The sequence below is a fragment of the Marmota flaviventris genome, chromosome 14 (assembly GCF_047511675.1).
Source record: "Marmota flaviventris isolate mMarFla1 chromosome 14, mMarFla1.hap1, whole genome shotgun sequence".
Lineage (NCBI taxonomy): Eukaryota > Metazoa > Chordata > Mammalia > Rodentia > Sciuridae > Marmota > Marmota flaviventris.
The window spans coordinates 61,234,426-61,259,997 of record NC_092511.1 but is presented as its reverse complement, the minus strand read 5'-3'; the positions used below and the strand labels follow the sequence as shown (position 1 = coordinate 61,259,997).

Sequence of the window (25,572 nt, the reverse complement as noted above, 5' to 3'; positions counted from 1 at the left end):
TCTGTAATTTAGTACTTTTTTCTGTCTTGAGACACACTGTTCTTTGCTCTTCTAATTGTAGGTGAATTCAGAGTTTTCCTAACATGTTGAGTCCTGGTGCCTGATAAGTATGTGCAGATATTGCACTGAGCTGCATTCTTAAGTCTGTTTTGGTTTGTTTTTGGAATTTGCTAAAACATAAGTGTTACCTACTTTAGCATGATACCTATTATGTAATAGTAACTGAGGAAAAGTCTGTCTATGAATAGGAGTGTAGGTTGACACAATTTTGTTAGATTAAGCAGTATCCTTCTAAATTTAAAGTTGTGTATCCTTAATTTCAGAAATTCTATTTCTAGGAATTTCTATTTCTATTTCTAGGTATAGTTGTACTTATGTGTAAGGATATTGCATTGCATGGTCTGTAACAGAAGACCCAAACCCAAACCAAAAGCTTGTAATAGAGGTCCATCCATATGGGACTGGTGAAGTGAATGCTGTTATTTTCAGTTATGTTACTTATAGTCCATGCAATTCTCTATGGTCATTAAAAAACTTGGAAGGATATAAGTATAAATGGAGAAAAATCAATATTCTAGGCACATCGTAGAGAACATATCCTATGCTGTAGAGGATACACATATATGTGAAAATACAAATATCTATAAGAGACACAAAATGTAAATGTAAACACTGGGACACATCTCCAAGAACACATCAGGAACTGGGTGCAGAGGGACCTAATTTTTTATTTCAGGTCCTGTACCATTTGAACTCTGAAGTACTCACAGAAACTCACAGACCTGTGCTACAGGCCTCCGGCCATGGATGGCGCTGTCGTCGCCAAAGTCCTGTTTGTCAACCTAGCGACTCAGCAAACAGGTCTGTGACGCCATCACGAAGGGCGGTGGCGAAGGCGCAGTGGCTACTCCCGGGCACTGTGTGGGTAGCTGCAGTTCAGACCGGCATCTCATTCTGGCACAGGGAACCTACAGATGTCTTCAACCCTTTGACTCGCTGGCATTGGGTGGACGGCTTCTTGGTGCCCACATTAGTCAATGGCGTCATGGCCGCAGTGGCTGGGGCCGGGCACCCGACTTTTCTGGACATCTCTCAGCAAAGAGGAAGGATGGAAACCGCATCGCGAAAAGGTAGTACGCCCTGGGTGCTGGGGATGGCCCTTCTCGCTTCTGGGCGTGGGCTCCATGTCTTGTGTCTTAGCCTCTCACTGTCGCTGTAGCGAGCTTGGCACATGGGCCAAGCTGGGATTAGAGACTTTGACCCTGGCTGCGCCACCTGCAGAAGCTGAAAGACATAGAGGTCAGTAAATTCGCCCACCCTTTTAAAAGGGAGACAGAGCGTCCATTGCTCCTCGGGTCAACTAGTGCTTTGAGACGGGACTTGGTTTTGGGGATGCTCCTTAATCATCCAAATTGAACCTCTCCTCGATTCAACCACAGAATATATGAATAAAAAGATTTAAATTTCAGCCAGGCGCTGTAGTGCACGCCTGTAATCCCAGCGGCTCAGGAGGCTGAGAAAGGAGGATCCGGAGTTCAAAGCCAGCCTCAGCAATAGCGAGGCGCTAAGGAACTCAGTGAGATCCTGTCTCTAAATAAAGTACAAAATAGGGCTGGGGATGTGGCAGAGGGCCCCTCAGTTCAATCCCCAGTACCAAGTAAATAAATAAATAAAAGAAAATAAATTTGAATGGCTTTTTCAGAATCTGCTTGAGACCTTTCATGAAAAGTGGTTTTGCATTATTTCCAGGAATTGGGGAAGTCAAACTGGTGCTTCCTGACAGGTGTCACCTGAGAGATCTTCCTGTAGACTTCCAGATGGTTAGTGTTGAGACTCTGTTCATATTTGCTATGAAACAGTTTACTTCTTGAAACCTTCCAAGCTTCCTCTCTTCCTTTCCAACCTTACATCAAGTCCCTTTCATTTGATCTCCTGAATATGTTTTGTATTGGGCAGCTTTTCTCCTTCAACATCATAATGCAGGTCTTGCCTGACCTATTGCAGTGGAGTCCAGTGGTGTCCATAGATCTATTGTTACATTCTTCCAGTATGTTCTTTGCACAAATCTTTTAAATAGGTCATTACAAAAAATTGAAATTGAGCCAGGCACAGTGGTACATGGCTGTAATCCCAGCTACTTACGAGACCCAAGGAAGGTAGATCGCAAGTTCCAAGCCAGGCTCAGCAATTTATTCAGACCTTGTCTCAAAATTTAAAAAATAAAATAAAAATAAGTGTGGGTTCATAGCTTAGGAGATAAATGCTCATAAGTTTAGCCTCAGCACCCAAACCATCTTGAAATTGAAATGGAATAGGAAAAAGTTCATAGTTCTGATAGACATCAGACTAAAGCATTATTTTGAGAATAAAAGAAATCTCCTTACATGGTCTATAGGGTCCTGTATGGTCTGGGATCCTCTCTGCCTCCCCAGCCCCATTTCTTGCTACTCTTGACTTTCTGTGCTTCAGATTGTATTGAATTAACTACAGTTAATTTTAACTTGTACTGTAGAAGTGAGCGCAAATATTACTTTTCAGGTCGACTCCTAGTATTTTCAAGAGAAGTTCACAGTCCCTTTCTTTTGGAAGTTTTCTCTTGAAACATAAAGTTTAAATTCTCTACCGATTGAATTTGATGCCATCAGTTGTATGAAAACTAAAACATCGTTTATAGTGAAAGAATTGCATTTAAACTATTGTTCTGTGTTTGTTTTAATAACACTTCGGTATTTGGTGCTGGTGTTAGCTTTTGTCAGGGATACAGAAGTTCTGACCATCTGATTATAGATATTGCTTATTTCTGGAGACCTTTGTTCTGTTGCCTTGGATCTGTTTTCCATATGGGCAGATGGGAAGAAGGAATTTATGGGTTACTATCAGGCAGGGATGAATAAGTTAAGTGGCAGAATGAGAAGCAGAGAATAGGGACATGCTCTGTGGGCTATGACTGTGGTATTCCAGAAGCCTTTATTCTGTGTAGGGAGAAAAGGCTAACATATAGTTTGACTAACAAAAACATATCCACTAGGTGGAAAGACCACCTCCCAGTTGGACAGAGGATGCCTGAGACTGGATTCATTGCTTTCAAAGTTCTTTTGCAAAAGGTAAGAAAAGTTAATTTTGTATTCTTTCAGCAATCTAAATTCAGTATAGAATACTGGTTTTGCATTCTTTTCCCTTTTCAAATTAATATAGAATTTTAATATACATAGCTACAGATGTATATTTTAACAGAAGATGAAAATTTATTTAATACAAATTGTTCACTATGAAGTTGTTAAAAAACAAACTTTCCTAATAATATACACATCATAAACATAGGTTTCTTTTTGCGGTATGGGTTAAAAGTCCTGGTATCCTCCCTTCCAGGTAGGAACCTGAAGACAAGGAGTGCTCTTTTACTCTTTGGTGGCCGCATAGGCCACATGGCCATCAGAGAGTTGGGTTGTTGTGGCCAGCAGATGAGTAGCATGGACTCTTCAGAGTTAGGGTGTCATCAAGCTGTGACATTCTGTGGTGAAGAGCTTTTTAGCTGGGAGTGGTTCTTTGGGGATGTAGCTACTCAGAATCATGCTACAATTGGCCTCTGTAAGTTACTTGGGGACATTGACTCTGCCATCTCCACCCATTTTACTGTGGTTTTACACATGTGCAAATAATGGAACCCTTATTTGTGGCTGTTTCTGGGACTTATGAGTCACAACTCATGCATCCATATGGTTCACAGTGCCACAGAGCCAGAACTGGGTGTTTGGGAGGAGAGCATTCATATGAACTTCATTGCTTATGTGCCTAGCCACTATATTAGATCACATTCCTGGAGTAGGAAAAAAAAATAGGCCTTTTTATCTCCTACTTCTTATCTCTCAGAGCCATGCCATGGAAGGATTATTCTATACAGTGCTATTATTTATGAAATTATAGCTATTTGGGTTGAATTTGAAGAATTCCCACATATTGTCCAGGATACACAGCTTTTGCAACTTCCTATGCAGTGACATAGCTGCTTGGTGTCTTGTCTGCTTATGCCTGTGACCCTGTGTGCCGGCGCTTCATACACCAGTGTATTTAAAAGCATGGCTAGCTGTAACCAGAGTGGAAACATGGAGTAGGTTCTTCAACAATGTCTTTCCTTTGAATGGATGTCCTATGGAATTCAGCCAAATTACTTATTTTCACAATAACATTAAGAAACATCTTCCACTGTTTTCTGCAGTTTTTTTAAAAATTTATTTATTCTAATTTGTTAACATGACAACAGAATGCTTTTCAAGTCATAGTACACATATAGAGCACAATTTTTCATGTCTCTGGTTGTACACAAAGTAGAATCACACAATTCATGTCTTCATACATGTACTTAGGGTAATAATGTCCATCTCATTCCACCATCTTTCCTAATCCCTGCCCCTTACCTCTCCCTCCCTCCCTTTGCCCTATCTAAACTTCCTCCATTCCTCTCATGCTACCTCCCAACCCCATTATGGATCAGCATCCACATATCAGAGAAAACTTTTGGCCTTTTGTTTTTGGGGATTGGATTACTTCACTTAGGATGGTATTCTCCAACTCCATCCATTTACCTGCAAATGCCATGATTGTATTCTCTTTTATTGCAGAGTTATATTCCGTTGTGTATATTACTCTGCTTTAAGAAACCACCATTTCTTTATGCCTTCATCTATTGAGGGATACCTCGGTTGGTTCCATAGTGTAGCTATTGGGAATGGAGCTGCTATAAACATTGATGTGGCTGCGTCACAAGAGTACACTGATTTTAAGTCCTTTGGGTATAAACAAAGAGGGGGATAGCTGAGTGAAACGGTGCTTCCATTCCCAATTTTCTGAGGAATCTCTATACTGTTTTCCAGAGTGGTTGTACCAATTTGCAGTTCCACCAGCAGTATATGAGTTTACCTTTTTTCACCACATTTTCTCCAACATTTATTGTTGCCTGTATTCTTGACGATTGCCATTCTGATGGGAGTGAGATGAAATAAATGACAGCAGAATGCATTACAATTCTTATTACACATACACAGCACAAGTTTTCATATCTCTGGTTGTATATAAAGTATGTTGACACCAATAGTGTCTTTATACATCTACTTTGGATAATGATGAATTCCTCTATTTCTCCCATGCTCCTCCCCCCCACCCCACTGTGAGTCAGCCTCCTGATATCAGAGAAATCGTTGGCCATTTGGTTTTTTGGGATTGGCTAACTTCACTTAGGATTATCTTCTGTTCATTTCCTTAGCCCACTTATTGATTGGGTTATTTGGTTTATGTATTTATTTATTTGGTGTCTAGTTTTTTGAGTTCTTTATATTTCCTAGAGATTAATCCTTTATCTGAGGTGCATGTGGTAAAGATTTTCTCCCAATCTGAAGACACTTTAGGAGTCTTGGATTTGTTTTTTTGGTGTTAAGCTTTTGACTTCTTAGATATCCTAGAGATTAGTGCTCTGATTTGCGTGTGGTAAAAATTTGCTCCCATTCTGTAGGCTCTCTCTTCACCTCACTGATTGTTTCTTTTGCTGAAAAGAAACTTTTCAGTTTGAATTTATCCCATTTATTGATTCTTGATTTTATTTCTTATGCTTTAGGAGTCTTGGATTTGTTTTTGTGGTGTTAAGTTTTTTGAGTTCTTTAGATATCCTACAGATCCGTGCTCTGATTTACGTGTGATAAAAATTTGTTTTCATTCTGAAGGTTTTCGCTTCACGTCATTGGTTGTTTCTTTTTCTGAGAAAAGCTTTTCAGTTTGCATCCATCTCATTTATTGAATCTTGATTTTCATTTCTTGCGCTATAGGAGTCTGGTAAAGGAGGTCAGGGCCTATTCCTACATGATATAGGTTTGGTCTTACTTTCTTTTAGGCACAGGGACTTTGGTTTCATTTCTAGGTCCTTGATCCACTTTGAGTGGAGTTTTGTGCATGGTGAGAGAGATAGGGACTTAATTTCATTTTGTTGCATATGGATTTCCAGTTTTCCTAACACCGTTTGTTGAAGAGGCTATCTTTTCTCCAGTATATGTTTTTGGCGCCTTTGTCTCGTATGGGTTTGTCTCTGTGTCCTCTATTCTGTACCTTTGGTCTACAAGTCTGTTTTGGTGCCAATACCTTGCCATGTTTGTTACTATTGCTCTGTAGTATAGTTTAAGGTCTAGTAAAGTGATGCTACCTGCTTCACTCTTCTTGCTAAGGATTGCTTTGCCTATTCAGGCTCTCTTATTTCTCTTTGGTCTATATCCAAAGGACTTAAAAACAGCATACTCCAGGGACTCAGCCAGATCAATGTTTATTTATAGCAGCATAATTCACAATAGCTAAAACGTGGAACCAAACTAGATGCCCTTCCATAGATGAGTGGATAAAAAACTGTGGCATTTATACACAATACAATATTACTCAGCGATAAAAAAAGAATAAAATCATGGCATTTGCAGGTAAATGGATGGATTAGAGAAGATAATGCTAAGTGAGGTTAGCCAATCCGAAAAAACCAAATGCCAAATGTTTTCTCTGTTATAAGAAGGCTGATTCATAGTGGTGTAGGGATGGGGGAGCATGGGAGAAATAGAGGAACTCTAGATAGGGCCGAGGGTTGGGAGGGGAATGGACGGGGCATGGGATTAGAAATGTGAATGTGATGGATGGACAACATTATCCTAAAGTACTTGTATGAAGACATGAATTGGTGTGAATATAGTTTGTATTCAACCAGAGATAGGAAAAATTGTTCTCTGTGTGTAATAAGAATTGTAATGCATTCTGCTGTCATATATAAATTTAAAAAACGTTCAAAAAATAAAATTAATTAATTAAAAAAAAGATTCCTTATACAACATGATGAGTACATAGTTCTGTTTTTTTTTTTCATCTTTATTTTGAGGAATTGAATTTTTTATTTGATTTGAAATATTTTAATTGATACATAATTGAAGATATTTATGGTATACAGGGTGATATTTCAATATATATGTATACACACTATGTATAACAATCAGGGTAAGTGGCCTGTATATTACATCTTAAGTATATATCTGTGTTAGAGAACATTCAAAAACCTTATAAGGAGTCATTTTGAAATATGCAGTTCATTGTTGTCAAACTCAGTTTCCCTACCCTATAAAACATTACTTTTTTTCCCCCGAAGAGCACTCTTACACCTATAAACCATCCTGTCTCCAAACTGCACTCCCCAACTCTTTCCAGCCTCTGCTAATCAGTGTTTGTCTCTCTCTTGGGAGATCAACTCTTTTGAGCTTCTACATACACATGAGAACATATAGAAATATTTCCGCCTGTGTGAAACCTTTTGGTTACCTCGCTGCAGCATACCAATCTTTCATCTAGTTCAGTGGTAAGTTTTTTGTTTTTTATTTGTATTCTTTACTTCTTAATGTTGGAATTCCCCAGGGGTCAGACCTTTGCCATTTTCTCTTTTTCATCTGCATTAAGTGATTTTTATCTAATGCCATGGTTATTCCCTAATGACTCCCAGATTAATTTTCAAGCCCTAAATTATACTGTGAAGTTTAATTTTCTATTCAACCTCTTGAACCCCACATGGGCAAAATAGAACTCGAGTCAATGCTTCTCCAAACCTTCCTCCAGTTTGCCTCATCTCTATCTCAGAATTTACCTAGTTGTTCAGGAAAAAAAAATGTAGGATTCATCTGTTACTCTTCTCTTTTCTTCCTCCTAATATACAAGTCATCAAAAAATCCTAATTTCTCAATCTTCAAAACAGACTGAATCCAAAATGTAACCACTTGTCCGTCATCTGTGAGACTAGCCTAAGACTCTTGCCTGGAATATAGTAATAACTTAATTGGTCTCTCTGCTTTTCCCTCAGTTCTCTTCATTCCTGCCTTCCCATTATAGCTTCATATTTCATACAGGTAAGCCAAATTGTACCACTCTACTTCTCAATCTCACTAGTGGCCTCATTTACATATCCGTACCAGGCTAAATGGACCTTTTATAAAATAATCTCTAACTTTCTCCCCTAGTTCTTATGACTCTTTTTTCTTAATCAGTATGCTGCATCCTCACCAGCGTCTGCTATTCCTTAACATGCCACATAAGTTAACATTCAGGGCCTTTTCACTGCCTTAACCTCTCTGCAGAATGTTCTTTCCTAGTGGCATGGCTTATATGCTTATGAGATTCTCTGCCTATATTGCCTCTTTAGACAGACCTTTCCTAACCACCTCCACATTCTGTCCCCAATCCCTGCTTTTTCTTCTTAGCACCTGATGGTATATATTGCTTATAATGTTTTGGTCAGTCTTCTTCTCTGGGATGTAAACTCTATAAAAGCAGGTACATTATATGGGATACAGCTGTATAACCAGCACACAGAAGTATACCTGGCACATGGTAAGGAGTGCAATACATATTAATTCAGTTTATGAATGGATGAATGGGATTTCTGTTATCCAATAACATAGTTTTTGTTTGAATGAATAGGAAATTAAAGAAAGTTAAGGATGTGCCCATAAAGACAATGATAAATAAATTCATGTTCATTCCTCAAATGATACGAATTTTTTTTAAGACTAGGAGAGTTATTCAGTAGTAGTAAAGAAAAAATTTATTTTTTTAAATACTATTTCAGTTGATGGTGGGCTTTATTTGTTTACTTATTTTTATTCATTTACTGTGCTGAGAATCAAACTTAGTACCTCCCATATGCTAGGCAAGCTCTCTGCCACTGAGGTACAACCCCAGCCCCTCAAAATTTATATTTTCAACAAGACAGTTTACTTCATATGAAATTCATAAAAAGCCTCAGTATTACTTTTGAATGGAAAGTTGCAGTTAGTGTATTTAGGCCTGAACATTTAAAAAGCAAATATATACATATTCATATACACTCACATACAGTAGTTTCATGAAAGCCTATCTGTATAAACAGACGCATCTTCTTTCCTCAACAAATTCCTACCAGGAGGCCATCAGCTACTCAGGACTCTTAAGAGTCGTATGTGTTGTATCCTATTAATTTGGTACTGTTGCTCCTGTTTAAGAAAACGTGGTAATATCTACATTGGTTTCACAGAGGCAGAAAAGTATTCTGCATGATTATGTTTGTGGATTATCTACTACTATGCAGCTCCTAGTTTACAAAAATGTGGAAAATCCCACCACAAAGCAGATGTCTCTCTTCATGTATAATTTGGTGGAAGGCAGAGCATGGTGAGGATGTCAGTTTTTACTAGTGAGCTGAAAATCTAAATCATGAAATATAGTTAGCCACACCAAGGCCCTCCTGAGCCATGGACAGAAGGCCATTCTGAGTATTCCTTGAAGATGGCAGTCTGTTAGTGAAATGAATAGGGAAACACAAGTTGAGCCACTGGGCCTCTCTAGAATTCAGGAAGGATTTTAATCTGGCATGTTCAATTTGTATGTCAACATTCATTTAACTTTTATCATGTGGTTGTGTTCTCTGATAAGGGGACAGCTGTGATCATGGGACAGAAGAATGATAAACCTTACTTCCTATAAAGACTTTCAAGCCGAGTAACCCCTCTGAGAATAAGTGCTCCCAATACCAGTTCCATTTCTTTTCCCGAAGACAGCTCATGTTTATTGTCCTTTCTTCTGTACTTTCCTGCACCAGAAAAGGAAGCAGCAAAGCTTAATAGAGAAGGGCAGTAGACTAAATTTAAACTATTGTAGTAGTGTACTACTAGAGGTTTTTCTAGGATTTGGAGGTCAATATATGTTCCTTTCTCAAAGGGTCTGTATGTGCACAGGCAGCCAACCATGGTTGTTAAGTAATGATAAAATTGTTCATAGATAGATCTTGCTGCTAAAAAAGGAGTCTAATTTTCCATTTGAACCAACTCAGTTTTATTTGTAGCAGTCAAACTTTCACGATACCTGTGCATAATATATCAGAGCTGGTTCAGTATACTGGTATCCAGCCTGAGGAGTGCAGAGTCGAAGATCCCAGGAGGAAATAATACCACTAAAGGGCGGTCATAATTTACATATGTGTTCACATACCTTCTCATAGAAATCCCAAATGAAGTACAACAAGAAAGTACTGCTACTCTCCAATGACATTGCAGTAGTGGACAGCCATCCTACATAGTGAATCAGTTTAGACATAGAGTTCATGAATCTACCAGGTTGTCTCTAGAGGACTGCTTGTCATTGGTTTCATGCGAGTGACCACAGAAAGCCACAACAGCCAGTTTTGCAATGGCTCTTTCAGACTGAAGATCACTGCACTTGAAAGAAATGTTGATGTAAAGAAGAGGCTTCATGTCTGAGAAACTACTAAAAGGAATCCAGCTCAGGAGCTGAAGGAATTGTGACCAACAAAAGAGGCCATCCCAGAGAGGAAGGATCTTAAACAGGAACAAAGCCCTTCCTATAGGAAGCAGTGTGCCCTGATCATAGTGTCCAGGAAGTTGGTAAAGTCTTATCTCCGTGTTCCTAATTTTTCATTTTATACCAAATACATTCTTCTTGCAATGTGTCTTAACCAAAGATAGAGCCCCCCAGTAAGATCAACTCATCTCTGACACAGTTGCTATAGTGAAGTAGCACAGAGTTGTTCACACAACTCATCTGAGGAGGCACCTCACACGAATGGATATTTTGTAAGCATTCAGGGAAGTTCTGAAGCTGATCTTTTTTTTTTTTTTTTTTAAGAGAAAAAAGAGAGAGAGAGAGAATTTTAATATTTTATTTTTTGGCGGACACAACGTTTTTGCTTGTATGTGGTGCTGAGGATCGAACCCGGGACGCACGCATGCCGGGCGAGCGCGCTACCGCTTGAGCCACATCCCCAGCCCCTGAAGCTGTTCTAATGGGAGGGATCTACTGTGATTGAGACATTCAGAAAGACTCATCTCTTTTTTTCAACGTTCTTTAGCGTAGCTACCAGAATTTAGCCCAGGTAAAACTGAGTGAGAATTCCATTTTTTTTAGGATGGACATTAGCTGGAGCTAACCGCAGTTTTAGAGGTTCTGGAAAAGGTTGCCGATTTCTTAGTAGAAGCAGTCAGATATAGAAGAACTGTATCCAATGGAGAGAAAAAGAATAAATTAAGTAAATTTAATCCGTTCCAAGAAAGAAACAAGCAATGTTTATAACACAAAGATAGAAGAGGTGAGGAACCCTCAGAGAGCCCAGATTTGCTTCCATGAATCCAGCCCAGTGTGGTGAGACTCTGTTGATTCTATATGAGGAAAAGTTCTTTGTTCTCCATGTTGCAGTAATCAGACCCAGCACTTTGCTTGGTTATGACAATGTGGGTAATGGTTAAATTCATTCCTTGTCTGCCAAAGGAGAAAACAGCTTGTCACAATTCTGGGGCACTCCTTCAACTCCACCCAGTGGAAAGTCAAACATCTGCACAAGCAAAGGCCCTTCCCACCACAGCATGGTCTCTCTTGTGTTCCCTGAATCCCTCACAACTGTGCCTGCTACTGTGCATTTCTGGGGGGTCTGTGAAGCAGAGATGCTGAGACCAACCCCAGGGTCCCCTCTGATGCACAGCATGGGTAACTGCCACAGCCCTGTTGCAGTGCAGTCGTGGTTCTTGAAAAGTTCCAGGTGGAGTACCATTCTCTTCCTTTGCTCATGTCTAAAGCAGTTTCCCTCCACTGTTATGTCCTTCTCATTAAGACTCAGGTTAAATCTGTTGCATTTCCTTCATGGATTTATTAGCACTTAGTAATGTATTCTTTTAAGTGCCTCCATTCATTGATCTCTGCTTCCTCAAAATTCCTAGTGCTTGTATGGTACATAGTATCAGAATGCTATTTATCTTTTTTTGTGTGTCTTCCATCTCTCCACAGTGATATTGGACACTTTTTGTGGACATATACTCTGTGCCTTATGTATATTTTATATTCCTAGGGCCTACCAAAAGTAGGTTCTCAGAACTTGATGGTATAGGTAGTAGCTAGATCCATCTACTAAATTTAGAGTTTGGTATTTTCTAACTCTAATATTAATCAGTTCAAGTTAAGGGACTCTGAAAGTAACTAAATACAGAGTCAACAGATCCAAAGTGATTATACTATATAGTCCTTGGTTCCTTCTGTGAAGGATTTGGTACAAAGAAAAACTGACCCTGATTATTTTCTCTGAGAGTCCTGGGAGGTCAATGAAAAAGAAACAGTCTCAGTTCAGGAAAGAGTGAGTTTGTTTGTTTATTGTTTTTAATTTATTTATTTACCAGTTTTCCACAGAGAATTCCACGTGTTTCTACTCCCGGAGCAGTGTTGGCACTGGCTGACTGGAGAAACTGTGGACTCAGCTTCCTGGGCACCTGCACATGGCACAATCAATGGATTGTAGAAATTGGACTGGAAAGGGGAAAGTCTGAGACCATGAGGCTGAATCATTCCAAGCAGACCTCACAGCTGCTAGCACTGGGAGAGCAAACTAAGTCACTAAAATCCCTGCAACTTCAGACATTGAGTTGGGCATTGGGCATCTCACTCTAATGGCATCAAAAACGTGTTGTAAAGTCTCTTCTGCAGCCTATAGCCAGAGCTCATTAGGAGATGTGATGGTTAATTTTAGGTATCAGCTTTACTGCATTAAGGAATAGGAACATGGTAAAGAATTACTTCTGGGTGAGACTTTCAGGGGTGTTCTGAGGGAAATTGATATGTGGTTGTACAGAATGAGTGGGGAATATCTACCCTCAATATGGGTGGGCACAATGCAGTCAGCTTTGGGTCCACATAGAAACACAAGAAAGGCAGAGGTAAGTCACTCGTCTTTTTCTGCCCCTGGGAAATAAAAACTGTTCATTTTAGAGGATGGATTCCAAGACTGGCACCAAGTGACTCCTGGATTCTCAGGACTTTGGACTTGGACTGAGAATTATGCCATTAGCTTCCTTGGTTCTGAGGGTTTTGGATGTCGACTGAGCCACATGAGCAGCATTGCAGGGTCTCCATCTTGGAAAAAGGCTTCTGTGAGATTTCTCATCTTCTGTAATTATATGAGCCATGTTGTCTCTGCCTAGATTTTAGAGTATGTGGCAGAAAGCCTGAGAGCATGGATGGAGGCATGACACAGGATCAGAGCCACCAAAGAGACTTCCCTTTGGGGCAATGACTTGGCATTGTAGGAGTAGGGCAGCCCCTCAAGACCCTAAAACCAAAGAGCCATCAGCCAACAATTCCGGTCTGGACAAGATGAGGGCAAACTGCTAACTTCTGAGAGCTGCTGGGTGAAGTGAGCCCAGCAAAAATATAGCAATGGCCTGTCTGAGGCCTTGGGGGTCCAACCCTTTTCTTAGTGTGCACCTATGTAGGACATGGAATCAAAAGAGATTGTTCTCCAACTTTACGACTTAATGTTTTCTCTTTTTTGTCTGGCCTTGAACTTGGGAATTCTCCCACCTCAGCCTCCCCAGTAGTGGGATTACAGGCATGCGCTACCATGCCTGCTCCAGTCACTCCATTCTTCATTTGTTCCTCCCTTTTGGAATGGGGGACTGACGGTCCGATACCTGTTCCACCATTGTATTTTGGAAGCATGTAACTTATTCATTTCACAGGCTCACAACTGGTGAAGGATGAATTGTGTCTTGAGTCTCACCCACATCTGATATATCGGAACCTTTGGACTTTTGAGTTCAGTACTCTTGATGCTTTAAGAAAAGGGTAGGCTTTAATTGGTCAAGGTAAGACAAGTGTAAACTACTACTTTCCAGAGCATTTCTAAGAAATTTAGGGATTCTCTGTCAGAATCTAAGAAGAAGGATGAAAAACTAACCTTCCCATTCAACTGAACATTTTATTTATTTTTTTCTCTTTGAACTCATAAGAATATCAGGGTATGAATTTCTAAGAGTCCTACAATAAGGTAGTCTTGATAATGGAAAATGACTTCAGTAGTTATTTACTTCTAAATTGAGTCTTTAGAAGAAAGTTTAGATGCCAAACCCTGCCCCTCTCAAAAAACAAAAACCAGTCTGGTCCCTCTAAAAAGGCATGAAGAAATGGGTCATAAACTGCTTCAGGATACCAAGAATGGACTCAGTTTGTGAGCCCAGTGGAGAAACCCCATGAGAAAGCCAGCAAGCTAAGGTTAGGGAGCAAGTTTCACAGCTATATTTTCATATTAAGAAAAAAATGTTAGAAAGTATATTAAATTTCTGCACATTCAACAGCAACGTGTGAACTGTTGGACAATGACAATGTTTGATCAGGAGGTGCACAGTCATTCAGCAGTCTGATGATGCCATCTAGCCATGATGAATTAAAGTTTGGCCGAATCTTTTCCTTTCAATTCAATAAATCCACTTAGTCAATGTATACAAGTAGACACTGTGCTCAGCCTACACAGGGAACACAAATGTGAATGAGACTCAAGACTCAGGTCCTACCTTGTGGGAAGTGAAAATAGTTATTGCAGATAACTCCATGAATGGGTAAATGATCTAAGTTGTGTTGCAGATGAAAAGAGCTCTGAGAGTTTTAGAACAGAATCAATCTACTTGAAGAGAGGAACTGGAAATCCTTCTAGAAAAGTAGGGAAGACAGAAAGAGTAGTTAGAAGACAAATGATAACAAGCCTCTTTGGGCAAGATAATGCCCTGAGAATATGAGAGTTCAATTTCCCTGAAATTAGAATGTGTACAAGGGAACAACTAATGGGAGCAAAGCTTGTCCAGGAAATGGGGTGGAGGTCAAAAGGTCAGGCCTCAGAGCCCAGCCCTCCTTGTCTTCTTCCATTGTACTTTTAAATGGATTTTCAGCAAATTGACTTCTTTAAATGACTACTTGAAAGTCAGTACCTGTCTTCCACAAATTCCTCTAATAATCAAGATATACTCACCATTTTTCCCCATTTTCTTGATTGCAGTCATCAATGACAGGAGGAAAGATGGCCAATAGTTTTTGTGGTTGAACTTAATTATCACCCACTATACACAATGTTTTTCTTGACTAAATTGTTTAAGAATCAAGAATGCTTTCAGGGCAAGCACAATTCAGTAGTCCCCCCCCCCCTTTTTTTTTTCTTATTTTTTTAAAAGTCATTCATCGAATTGCCCCATTGTACTGTAATTTTGAAGATTTTTTTTTTTTTTTTTTTTTTACAAAAAGCCAATCTGGTCTCTAATTCCCTGACCATTTTGAATCTCTGAATAACCTTAAAAGCTGAGTATTTGACATTTAAAGATAGCACCAGCTTTTCAGAAAATTGATATTGCTTCAGCTCAATTGCATGTTTTCAACAAAGGCCTCTTTTACAAGATAGCCAGTGTAACAGAACAGAGTATGGCAGTCCTTATCCAAGGGGGTTCTATTGTCAAAGCCTGGTAAGTGGGATCACAGAGGCAGTCCTGGGATGAATCCCCCAGAATGACACTGGCAGCAAAAACATGGAAGAGGATAACAGCAAATGGACTTGCTCAGTGCTTAAGTGTTCATGGACCTGTCTACCACTGGTGGCTTAGTTGGCTTTGCATTTGTGGTGCATTCTGCAGGGTGTGTGGATGACCCAGGTGAGGTGGGGAAGTATCAACGGGGTGAAATGTTTTCATTCACCTCCAGGGTACTCCCCAAATGGGACAGAGCCCTCCCCTGGCCTTCATGTGGAAGGAGCCTCCATGGTCAGATGGTCAGGACCAAGAATTTCTGAGACACAAAAGAGAAAACAGATGGCATTAGAAAGAAGACCAACATCATCCCAGCCCGTTCTAGTACAAAGTGTGTTTACCTCACGAACTTCTACTTGAAAATATTTAAAGAAAAAAATATGTTGTGGTTCTTATCAAATAAAGTCTGTTTCCTTCAAGAAGGTGGAGCGCATCAAGGAAGCTCAAATCATGATGAGAGTATTGGCATACTCAAAAACCTACAATCCTTGTAGCACAATTAGGTTAGTACAATGAATATAATGAGAATAGGCCAAGGTGGGTTCAGTTCTACCCTCAAGTAGTCATTTGCTATCATTAAGTTGCTCTGCCTAGAGCATCATAAAAGTAGGTACAGTACCTTGTATTTCTTCCATCATTTCTCCTCTCAGCTACCTATTTGCATTTATCCCAGTACCTGTAAGAGCACATTCTGTGAACTTACAGGAGGATTGTTAAGTGACTTTATGTGTGGTTATTTTAATTTAATCCGAGTATCTGACATTTTCTGTGCTATACTTTTTCATATTTGTGTCCAAACTTGATTAGGGAAACTTGTCTGGGAATGAGTGTTCATAATTATTATTGCTCACTAAACCACTATTCCTTTCAGTCTAAAACATTGTGCCTCATTTTCATGGCAAGGTATTTAAATTTTTTTTTTTCAGTAAGGATTGAACCCAGGCATGTTTTACTACTGAGCTACATTCCAAGCCCATTTTATGTTTTATTTTTGAGATAGAATCTCACTAAGTTTCTCAGGGCCTTGCTCAGTTGTTGAGGTTGGCCTTAAACTTGTGATTCCCCTGAGTCTCCTGTGACTTTGAGATGACAGGCACCAGGCCCAGCTGAATTTTACTTTATTTTTTTAAACCAGTTTGAGAAACATTATCTTTAGTTCTAGTTATAAGTGAAACCCATTCATATTTCTTGTGCCATTGATTGATATGACCACATATCCCAGTCATCAAATGCTTTTGCCGGGGTGTGGGTTGCGGGGGTGGGTGGCTGGGATTTCAGGAAGGTACCACCATATCAGCTTGGAATTTAGATCTTAAAATAACAATTTATTTATATTCAAAAACTAAGCACTCATTTAATAACAAAAGGGCACAAAGTAGTTTTGAATGTGGGGGAGAGGCATGGTTCCCAGTCTGGAAGTTTTCTTTCCCTGTGTCCTAAACTCCAGTAATTTTACAATCTTTCCAGTTATTCTTGCTGTTAGACTCCAGATTTTCTTGAGAGTTTCATTAGTTTCCATAATCTTTAAAAGAAAAGTGGGTATTTGACATGCATTAAAATGTAGTATTCCCTAGCCAGCACTCTCTAGGGTTGTACAAGCTATACAATTCATCTTATAATTCAGAGCCAAAGCCAACTGTCTCTTTCTTGTCTTTTCCATAATTCCATCTTACCTCCTCCTCCACATATTTTTTTTTCTTTAGTTGGGATTACAGCGCCCCTGGGAATCCGCACCTTTTGCTTCATTTATCTAGCCACTGTTTCTGTGTTTTCTACTCCATCCCTTCCCTAGAGTTAGTCATCTCTTTGCCAGTTCTCTCATGTGGTTTCCTCAATATTCAAGTCACATTTCCTTCATAGAACTTTCCCTCTAAACCCTCCTCATGGTCATGAAAAGCTGGGGAACTGCTAGAGATGCAGAGGCACTGCGTCTCCCACAAAGCCTCTTGCGAACCTAAAATGTCCCCAAGATGCCTCATTGATAAAATGTATTGTGGAGGCAGTGAAAGGAAGCAGCAGGAATGAGCAGAGGGGGCGTTTTCAGTATAGAGGGATGCATCCACAACTGTTTGGAGTGCCCTTCTTGAAGGCACTCAAGCCCAAACTGTCATTCCTGGGCAAAATCACCTAAGGTTGTAGGTCTTTCATATGAAGTAGCCAGGATAGAGCTGGACCTTGCTGGTCAGGTGACAACCCAAGGAGACCAGAGCCTTAAATGGCCTCATGCACAGTGGGTGGTGTAGAGGACACACAGCAGCTGCTCCTTTCAGAGTCCCATGCTCAAAATTCTTACCCACTACATCCAAGACCCTTTATCTCCTTTCCTCCAGGATGATGCCTGGAGGCACGCCCACTAACACCAATCTGTCATTTCACCAATCTGTCAATTATACTCCCAAGGATTTAGGACCAGGGGTGAGAAGCTGGTGAGTGGGGCTAGAATCAACTCCTGCAAAATCTGACCAGTGACTAGTGAGCTCTACAGTGCCTAGCTTTTAAAGGAAAATAGATCCGAAAGAAAGTGAACTCCAGTAGTTAAAAGAAACCAGTGATCAAGCTGACTCTTTGTTTTTAAAATCATTTTGCTTTTGGGTAGGTGTTTCCCAAGAGATATCCCCTCCGTTACACTCACATAAACCTCATGTTCAAAGAGCATTGCTGATTCAAGTAAAACAGCCGACTTCCTAAACGAATCATGAATTGAAACCCAGGACATTGACGTTGTTTTCAGCTTGTGTAATTTTCTACCCAAGATTTGTAGCCTGAGGTATTACTGAGGGAGTAACTTATTGCTTAGAAGAGAATATAAGACTGTAATAATACCTATAAGATGTGTTGAAAGTGTTATGTTGAATTAGGACAGAAGAGGCCAGACACCTAAGCAATTTTCAGGAAGCAGATTTATTAATTGCAGGGTTCAGAGGTGGCTCATGCCTAAGAATTCTTCCTCTGAACAAAGATGATAGAAATTCCCTGAATTTTCTACCCCTGGGAGTCCAGTGGGGTCGGTAGGAGGTTCGTATACCAATGGAGTTTCATTCTATCTTTTTAGACAGTCACAGGTTTCACAGTTTTTACCAAGAAAACATAAAAATCATTTTTTTTTTTTAATTAAGAAGCTTTCAGACTACTCTGTCAAACCTTTTGTGTGCAAACCTGGCATTTTAAAAAAAGAGGAAAGTACCAACCTCAATATCCTCTGCAGACATCCTGCTGATCTCACAAAGAGAAGCTTAATTACGGCAAGAGTCTTCTGGGTGGAGGTCACTGACCTGCTTTAATAGTGCAAAAGCAATGGGTTCACAAAGACACCTACATGATAAAGTTCCAGCCCCTGAAACCAGGAAAAGGTGTTTATATACCCAAGTGCAAATAGAGTGCCATATTCTACTTCTAGGTATGCATATGATTGAATTTGTACTCACCTTTTTTTCAGTAAGGTTCAGGAGGCCTGCTACCCATTCTGTCATAGGAGACTGTATGTCACCACCTTGAAAATTTATGTTTTGGTTTTAAAGCTTAACTCTGAGGACACTTTCTGAAAATTTATTTGGTAGCTCCCTAGAAGCTTGTTCTATGGTAACCTATTTGTCAAAGTATAGCTTAAAGATCCAGCTCAGGTGTACCAGCTCCAGTGCCTTTTTTCTGCCAAACATAATTGTGTATATATCTCTTTGTTTTCCTAAAGTGACTGTGTGGTCATTGACTTTTAAGATGACTGAAAGCACATTGTACGTCATCCTCCCATCCCCAATTAACACTAACACGTATGCCAATGCAAGGCTTCACTATTTAACTCATGGATCCCTTGCAGAAGTATTTGGGAAGACAGTTGTACACAGCACATAGTAGACCACACCTAAGGTAAACAGTACCCCATCTACTTCTCTGTTGATTCTTTCCCTTCAGAATATGAGTGTAGTAGATTATGCCTAAAGAAATGGAGGCATTGGAGATACTGGTCAAACAGGGCATAGAGTATTGGTCAGGTCCTGGCAGGAGCCAATACAGGACAAAATCCAGTCAATTCAACATTTTGATAAATACTGATTGAACAGCTGGTTCTAGGTGTTAGGGATGTAACAGTGAATGAGTCCAGCAGGTGGATGCTGTTATTGGGTAAGTGCTATTCTTGTGGAAGTAGAGCTCCTAAGGTAGGAATCAGGCTTATCTGCTCCCATTGAGCATAATCCCCCAAGTAACTCATTTTTCCTCATGTTTTTAAAACATTTTTTTAGTTGTGGATGGACACAGTATCTTCATTTTATTTGTATGTGGTGCTGAGGATAGAACCTAGTGCCTCACATGTGCTAAGCGAGCGTTCCACCACTGAGGTACAACTCAGCCCCACCTCAGGCTTTTTAAAGGTCTCTTCTCAAAGCTCAGGTTGGTTTCTCTTCTGCTTCATCTTGGGCATGGTTGGCTTCTATTCTGCTTTGACTTATTTGCCTGGTTGCTTATTCTCCTGGTTTTTCCTGGAGTGGTTTTCTCTGGTCTTCTTGGTCTTGTCCTGCCCATGGCCCTTAGCCTTGCCATTCCTGCTGGATGCAGCTTTCTGAGGTTTGCTGTTAGAGTGCTTGGCTATGTGCACATGGGCCCTACTACTGTCTGCATTCCTGTGAGCAACTTCTTCTAATGCACACTCTAGGTTTCTGGTTACATTTTGGCCTGAGGAGTTCCATCAGGACACTCTGAAGCTTTATGTTTGTTGTTCCTCGCTGGAGCACTAGGACCCTTTATGACACTTGAGTTTTCCTGCCCCTGTTTCACCATGATGGCTCTGGTGCCATTGTATTTTGTTATTGTGGGACTTTCAGGTTGGTCAAAGTCTTTCAAGGAACTGAAAAGCTCAGGATGGTGAATATCCTCTACCAGGGCAGTGAGGTCTGTGAAACCACTGCTAGATTCAATCCCATTTTCAAGTGTACCTTGGTCTTCAAGACTCAGGCTGTTGTTTCCCAGATGGATATTTTCAGAATGTGGCTTCTCCCCTTGGTCCAGAAGACCAATGGAGGCCAGCAGCTGGTGGATTTCAGGGATGTCTAAAGGGAATAGTGGAGGATCTTGGTTTTTCGTGGTAAACTGGTAGGCATCCAGAGGCTTTGAAAGCATGGTTTTAATCTCATTTAGTTTCTTACTCTCTGTTTGTTCCTGGCTTTGAGTTGGAGGCAATGCCCAGAAAGTAGTAGAACTCTGGACTGGAGTTATTTCTGAAATGTTTCCATGTTTAGTTTGTGAGTTCCTCTCAAGTATTTGGCTTTTTCTGTTACTGTAGGATTTGGGGAATTCTGGAGGTTGTAGCAGACAAAATGTCTGGGAAGTTGCAATCCCAAGGAAACCTCCATCCCTAGGAAAATTTCCATCTCTGCAAAGGAAGGAATGAAGAAAGATTGTAAGTTGGATGCTCCTTCTATGCAGAAACACTCTAATTAGGGAACCTTCCAACTGTGGAGAAGGCATTTCTAGTAGCAGTTTTTAAGGACCATGGACAGGCTTCTGTTAGGAGGTGCCTGTTGGTTACAGGTGATCACTTGATGTCCTACTTTTGGGCTGGCACATCATATTGGTACCATGGCTCAAAGGTAGAGCACTTGCCTACTCTGTGGGAAATACATAAAAACTGTTTCATGGAGTCTCTCCTGCTCATATAGGGGCCTCTCAAATCTCACCCCTCTCCGCAGAGTGTGAGAACACTTAACACCATGAACTAGGAGAGGGTGGAACTCTTGCTCATGAACTAATGATCTCTGGCCCCTCAGCGACCAGCTGGAAACTGGACCCTCATTTCAAATGCTGTACTTATTTCTTCCCCTTCCTGGTGTTTGTACTCCCTTGAAAATTTGTTTCTATGATAGGTTGAGCAGACCGAGAGTAGTAGATCCCATAGTAGACATTTGTGGGCTGAACCTTCTTCAGCACTGTCACCATTTCTGATTGAGGGGCAGTGGCACAATTTCCTGCATATGGCACAGAGCTGTAGGATTGCAGGCAGGGTCCATGTTCTCCAGAGAGCAGATTCCCCAGAGTGTTTTGATCATAATAGTAGACCTGGCTTCCTTCTTCGTAGGGAGGTTCAAGGCTATGTCCCTGACTTGGAATCTGCGATGGTGTCACCTGGACAACCTTGGTAGACTGTGATGTATACACAGAGACCATGACATAGGTATTGGAAGTTTTGTCATATTGGACTGTCATAGAAGTGGAAGAACCTGCTGTGTCCTGTTCAGTGAGAGTCAGATTTAAATCCCCAAGTGCAGATGAGCTCTTTTCAGCACTTCCTGGGATATACCACTCAGAGATATTGGATAGGAGGCTGATGCCATGGGCATCTGGTTCTGGCCAGTAACCCCGACACCATGTCTGTGCTAGAATGTTTATAAAGGTAGGCACTGCCCATGAGTGGCTGGAAGGAGGTGCCACAGGTTGAGGGCAGTAACCATACTGAAGTGGCAGCTGGAGCAGATGCTCTGGAGAAGTTGCAGACACTTCCTGTAAGGGAAGCTGCATTGGTTGCCAGAGGAAGAGAGAACTGCAGAGAATGTGCAGTTCCATGTAAAGAAAAATTTTGGAAATTTTATGTAGGAAGCAAGAGGGAGTTGAAAATATTGATGAGACAGGCAGATTCTTACGATATTTGAGGATGAATATCATCCTGAGGTTGTGGCAGTCAGAATGATTCCAATATTAGAAATCATTGAGATATCCCAAATGAAACCATTTAGGTTGGCTGCAAGTGTTGGAGCAGTTTGGTACTCTTCTGATCAACTTTCTTTTCTGTCCAATTGGGCACCATAGACCCAAGTGGTTTGCTTCTCTCATTTGTTCACTAACAGCATCCTTCTCTCTCCCCTATCTTTCCTTTGAGTGGACAATAGTATTGACTTATGAATATACCCTAGAACTGAAGCATTTTAAAATTTTGAGAACAGTTAACACTAACAGTTTGTAAGTGACGAAATAGGGTCAGAGAAATAAGATTGACTTGTTCAATATCAGTAAGGGGGTCATAGAAAATTCCTCCCTTGCTGGGACTCTGTGCTCTAGACAAAAAACACAAGTCAGGAGAAAAGAATTTTATTTTCCCTGTTCAGATAAAACAGTTCTGGTATCACCACTGCTATTTTTAGTGTCTCAGTTTGCTTGTGCAAATCACATACCATTTTCTAGAGTTCAGTTTTACTATCCAGATGGTACATTTAATGGGTCTTTCTTTATCCTCTTTGAGCCTGGCTTCCAATTCTACATCAAAATGAATACCTGAGAGTAAATTTATCAAGAAATGCTTCCTGGATGAAAAAATTATTTAAACTTTCTGAGTTTCAGGTGTCTAATCTGGAAAGTGGTTACAATAATACTAGCAGTGATAATTCATCTGTGAACCAAAGTGATATATTAGTTAAGGTTCGTATGGGGGAATACATAGTAAGTTATGGAAAGATAGAAAGGCAAAAAGTGAAAAACAGCACAGAACTACAAAGAATACATAGGTACTAGTGAAATTTTAGATATGTAGCAAACATCAAAGCATAGCAAATTTTCTAATAAACAATGATCTATTATCATGCATACAGTATTAGGAAAGTGAATGTTTCTAGTTTATTTTCCTGAATGCTGTTAACCAAAACACTGCCCACCATTGAAAGTGGTTTTCAATGAATTTCTATGAAGTACATATAGACAGAGAAACTCCTGTTTCTCTTTAAGCAGCAAAATTAAGAAAAGTGAACACATAGGGAGCCACAGTGTAGTTCAATAAAAAGCATATTTCAATAAAAAGCAGTATGAAACCAGCTGCAGTATTACACACCTTGTAACCTCAGCTACTCAGGAGCCTGAGGCAGGAGGATTGCAAGTTTGAGGATGGTCTTGGCTATTTAGTGAGACACTATCAAAATAAAATTTTAAAAGTGCTGGGGCTGCAGCTCCATGGTAGAGAACTTGTCTTACACATGTGAGGCGAGGCACTGGGTTTGATCTACAGCACCATCCAAAAATGAATAAAGATATTGTGTCCATAAAAACGGAAGGGGTGCAGGGGATGTAGCTCAGTGTTAAAATGACCCTAGGTTCATTCCCTAGAACTGCAGAAAAGCAAAATCCAAAGCAACTTCTTTCCCACCACATGCAAAAGCAAAACTCCACTATGAATGGTGGGGTGGGCCTGTAGTCCCAGCATTCAAGGGCTGAAGCTGTGGGATTGTTGGAGCCCAGGAATTCAAAACCACCATGGGTAATTTAGCAAGATCCTGTCTCAGAAGCTCAACAAAATGTGATGGGGATATATATTGTGGTAGCGTGCCTCGTTAGTATGAGACCCTGCGTTTCAATCCCTGCATTCATTACCCAGGACTGGAAAGAAGAAGAAACAAAGGAAAGAAGAAAAGGAAGGAAAGAACAAAGGAAAAAAGTGAATTTTTTACAAAATAGAGAACAAAACAAGAAGTGTAAAGTAATTTTATCAACTGTTCTTTTTTATCTTCCTCTATTACCCCTAAAAAGTAAAAGATATGAATGCCAGTAGGTAGATATTTCAATTAATATAATTTTTTTTCTGATAAACATTTCAGTTATAAAGAGGCAAAGGAAATGATTCAAAATGATCATGTAATTTGTATTTGTCCTGAAATTCTACTTTATAATTATTTTTAACAAGAAAATGTTATCTCTAAAGTCTGAAAAAACCACCACCAATAGAATATAATAATAAATTTAAGTTTAATTTTTTTGATGGTTACTGGTGCTGGGAAGTGGAACCAGGACTCTAGGATGTTAAGCATGACCCTCACCACGGACCTACTCCCCCAGCCTACAATAATTCTTTGATATACAGAAAAACCAAAAAGACTTCACAAAATTAGATAAATGTGGAAATTAGAGCTGTGGAATTGACTTTTTATTCTTCCATAGGTCTCTCTTTTGGTTCTTAGGCTTAAAAATCATTAATGACTCTTTGTATATATTCTATTTTAGAAAGAAAACTCTTGGAAAGATGAAAAATAGGTTCTGCTCCAAAACTACCTGTCACACAAAGGAATTTGTCCTTCTGATACAGGTTAGGGCACATCAGTTTTTCAAAATCCATGTAGTTCAAAAATCAAAGTAAAATAGGACATGGAGTTTTCTGTTGCCCCAGCCCTGTCTATAATCACTTTCATTACATATTTATAGAAAGAATCATTTCTAAAACATACTTTTAAAATGTTCATTTCAAACTGTCAACATCATCTGTGTTCAAAGAGGTCATAGAAAAACTAACAGCCAAGTGTGACTTTTCTGATAAAGTGCTTATCCCAGTAATGCCCTAATTCAAGTCTTAGTTTCCTTGCAAGTTGGTTATTCTAAACATTCTCTAAACCAGCCTCATTTTTTGCAGATCACTCTGTGCTGTCTGTTGATTTAAAATCTTTGGTTCTCTTCCACATTCCATCCCAACCAACCTCGTTTTTCTTGAGAACATGTCCATGCTGAGGTAGCTGAGGCTGTTTCCCAGTATGGATTTCACAGGTCACTGTTCACTGGCCACCAGCCACTCTGATGACTGGTTACTTGTCACTGGTCACTTGCATGCTCCAAATTTGTTTACAACTGCATGGCAAGCCTAAGATTCTAGCAGGTGACATTAGGTTTGGTTGGAGAATGATGTCACAAAACTCGCTGTTTAGTGGTATAAGGTAGCCAATATGGCGGTCAAATTCCCAACAAGAAGGTGGGATTGGGTAGAGAAAATGACAAGAGAGTTGATTGGGTGGAGATAGTGACAGGAGAGTTATAATAGAAACTAAATGGCTCAGTTCTGGACAGGTGAATCCTGCAACAGGGACATAATGGGCTCACCCCAGGCTCACCCCTCCCCCAGGCTCTTGTGTTAGGTATATTATCTCAGTGTTCCTCTTAAATGTTCATTAAAATATTGTGAATATGTTACAAATTATATTTCACAGTATAAGAGGTAATAGTGTATACATTTCTATATTAACAGATACTGTTAATATCCCTGGAGATGGAAGAAAGAGACATCTAGGTTGAGCAAGTATCGTTATTGTGGAACCATAGAACTTGATTTGATTTGTGAAGTTACTGCAGTTTTCAAGGATTAAGAAAGGGGTTAGTCAAAAATTTTGTGTTTTTTTTTTTTGTTTTATTTTTTTAGTTTTAGAAGACAGAATACTTTTCTTTCATTTGTTTATTTGTG

General features: G+C 39.9%; 1 protein-coding gene and 1 pseudogene across 1 annotated transcript in view; one reads left to right on the top strand and one right to left on the bottom strand.

Annotated features, from left to right (window-relative positions):
• The window catches only part of LOC139701798 (uncharacterized), a 47,036-nt gene extending 31,234 nt beyond the window's left edge, over positions 1 to 15,802 (top strand). The window contains exons 6-9 of the mRNA XM_071601720.1: positions 737 to 1,130; positions 3,029 to 3,104; positions 7,865 to 7,910; positions 12,219 to 15,802. Coding sequence (XP_071457821.1) covers positions 737 to 1,130; positions 3,029 to 3,104; positions 7,865 to 7,910; positions 12,219 to 12,275 — 573 coding nt within the window. The 3' untranslated portion in view covers positions 12,276 to 15,802. The remainder of the gene's footprint in view (positions 1 to 736; positions 1,131 to 3,028; positions 3,105 to 7,864; positions 7,911 to 12,218) is intronic.
• A 2,855-nt stretch (positions 15,803 to 18,657) lies between these two features.
• LOC139701719 (uncharacterized protein C2orf78-like) lies at positions 18,658 to 21,945 on the bottom strand (annotated as a pseudogene).
• Positions 21,946 to 25,572: the final 3,627 nt, after the last annotated feature.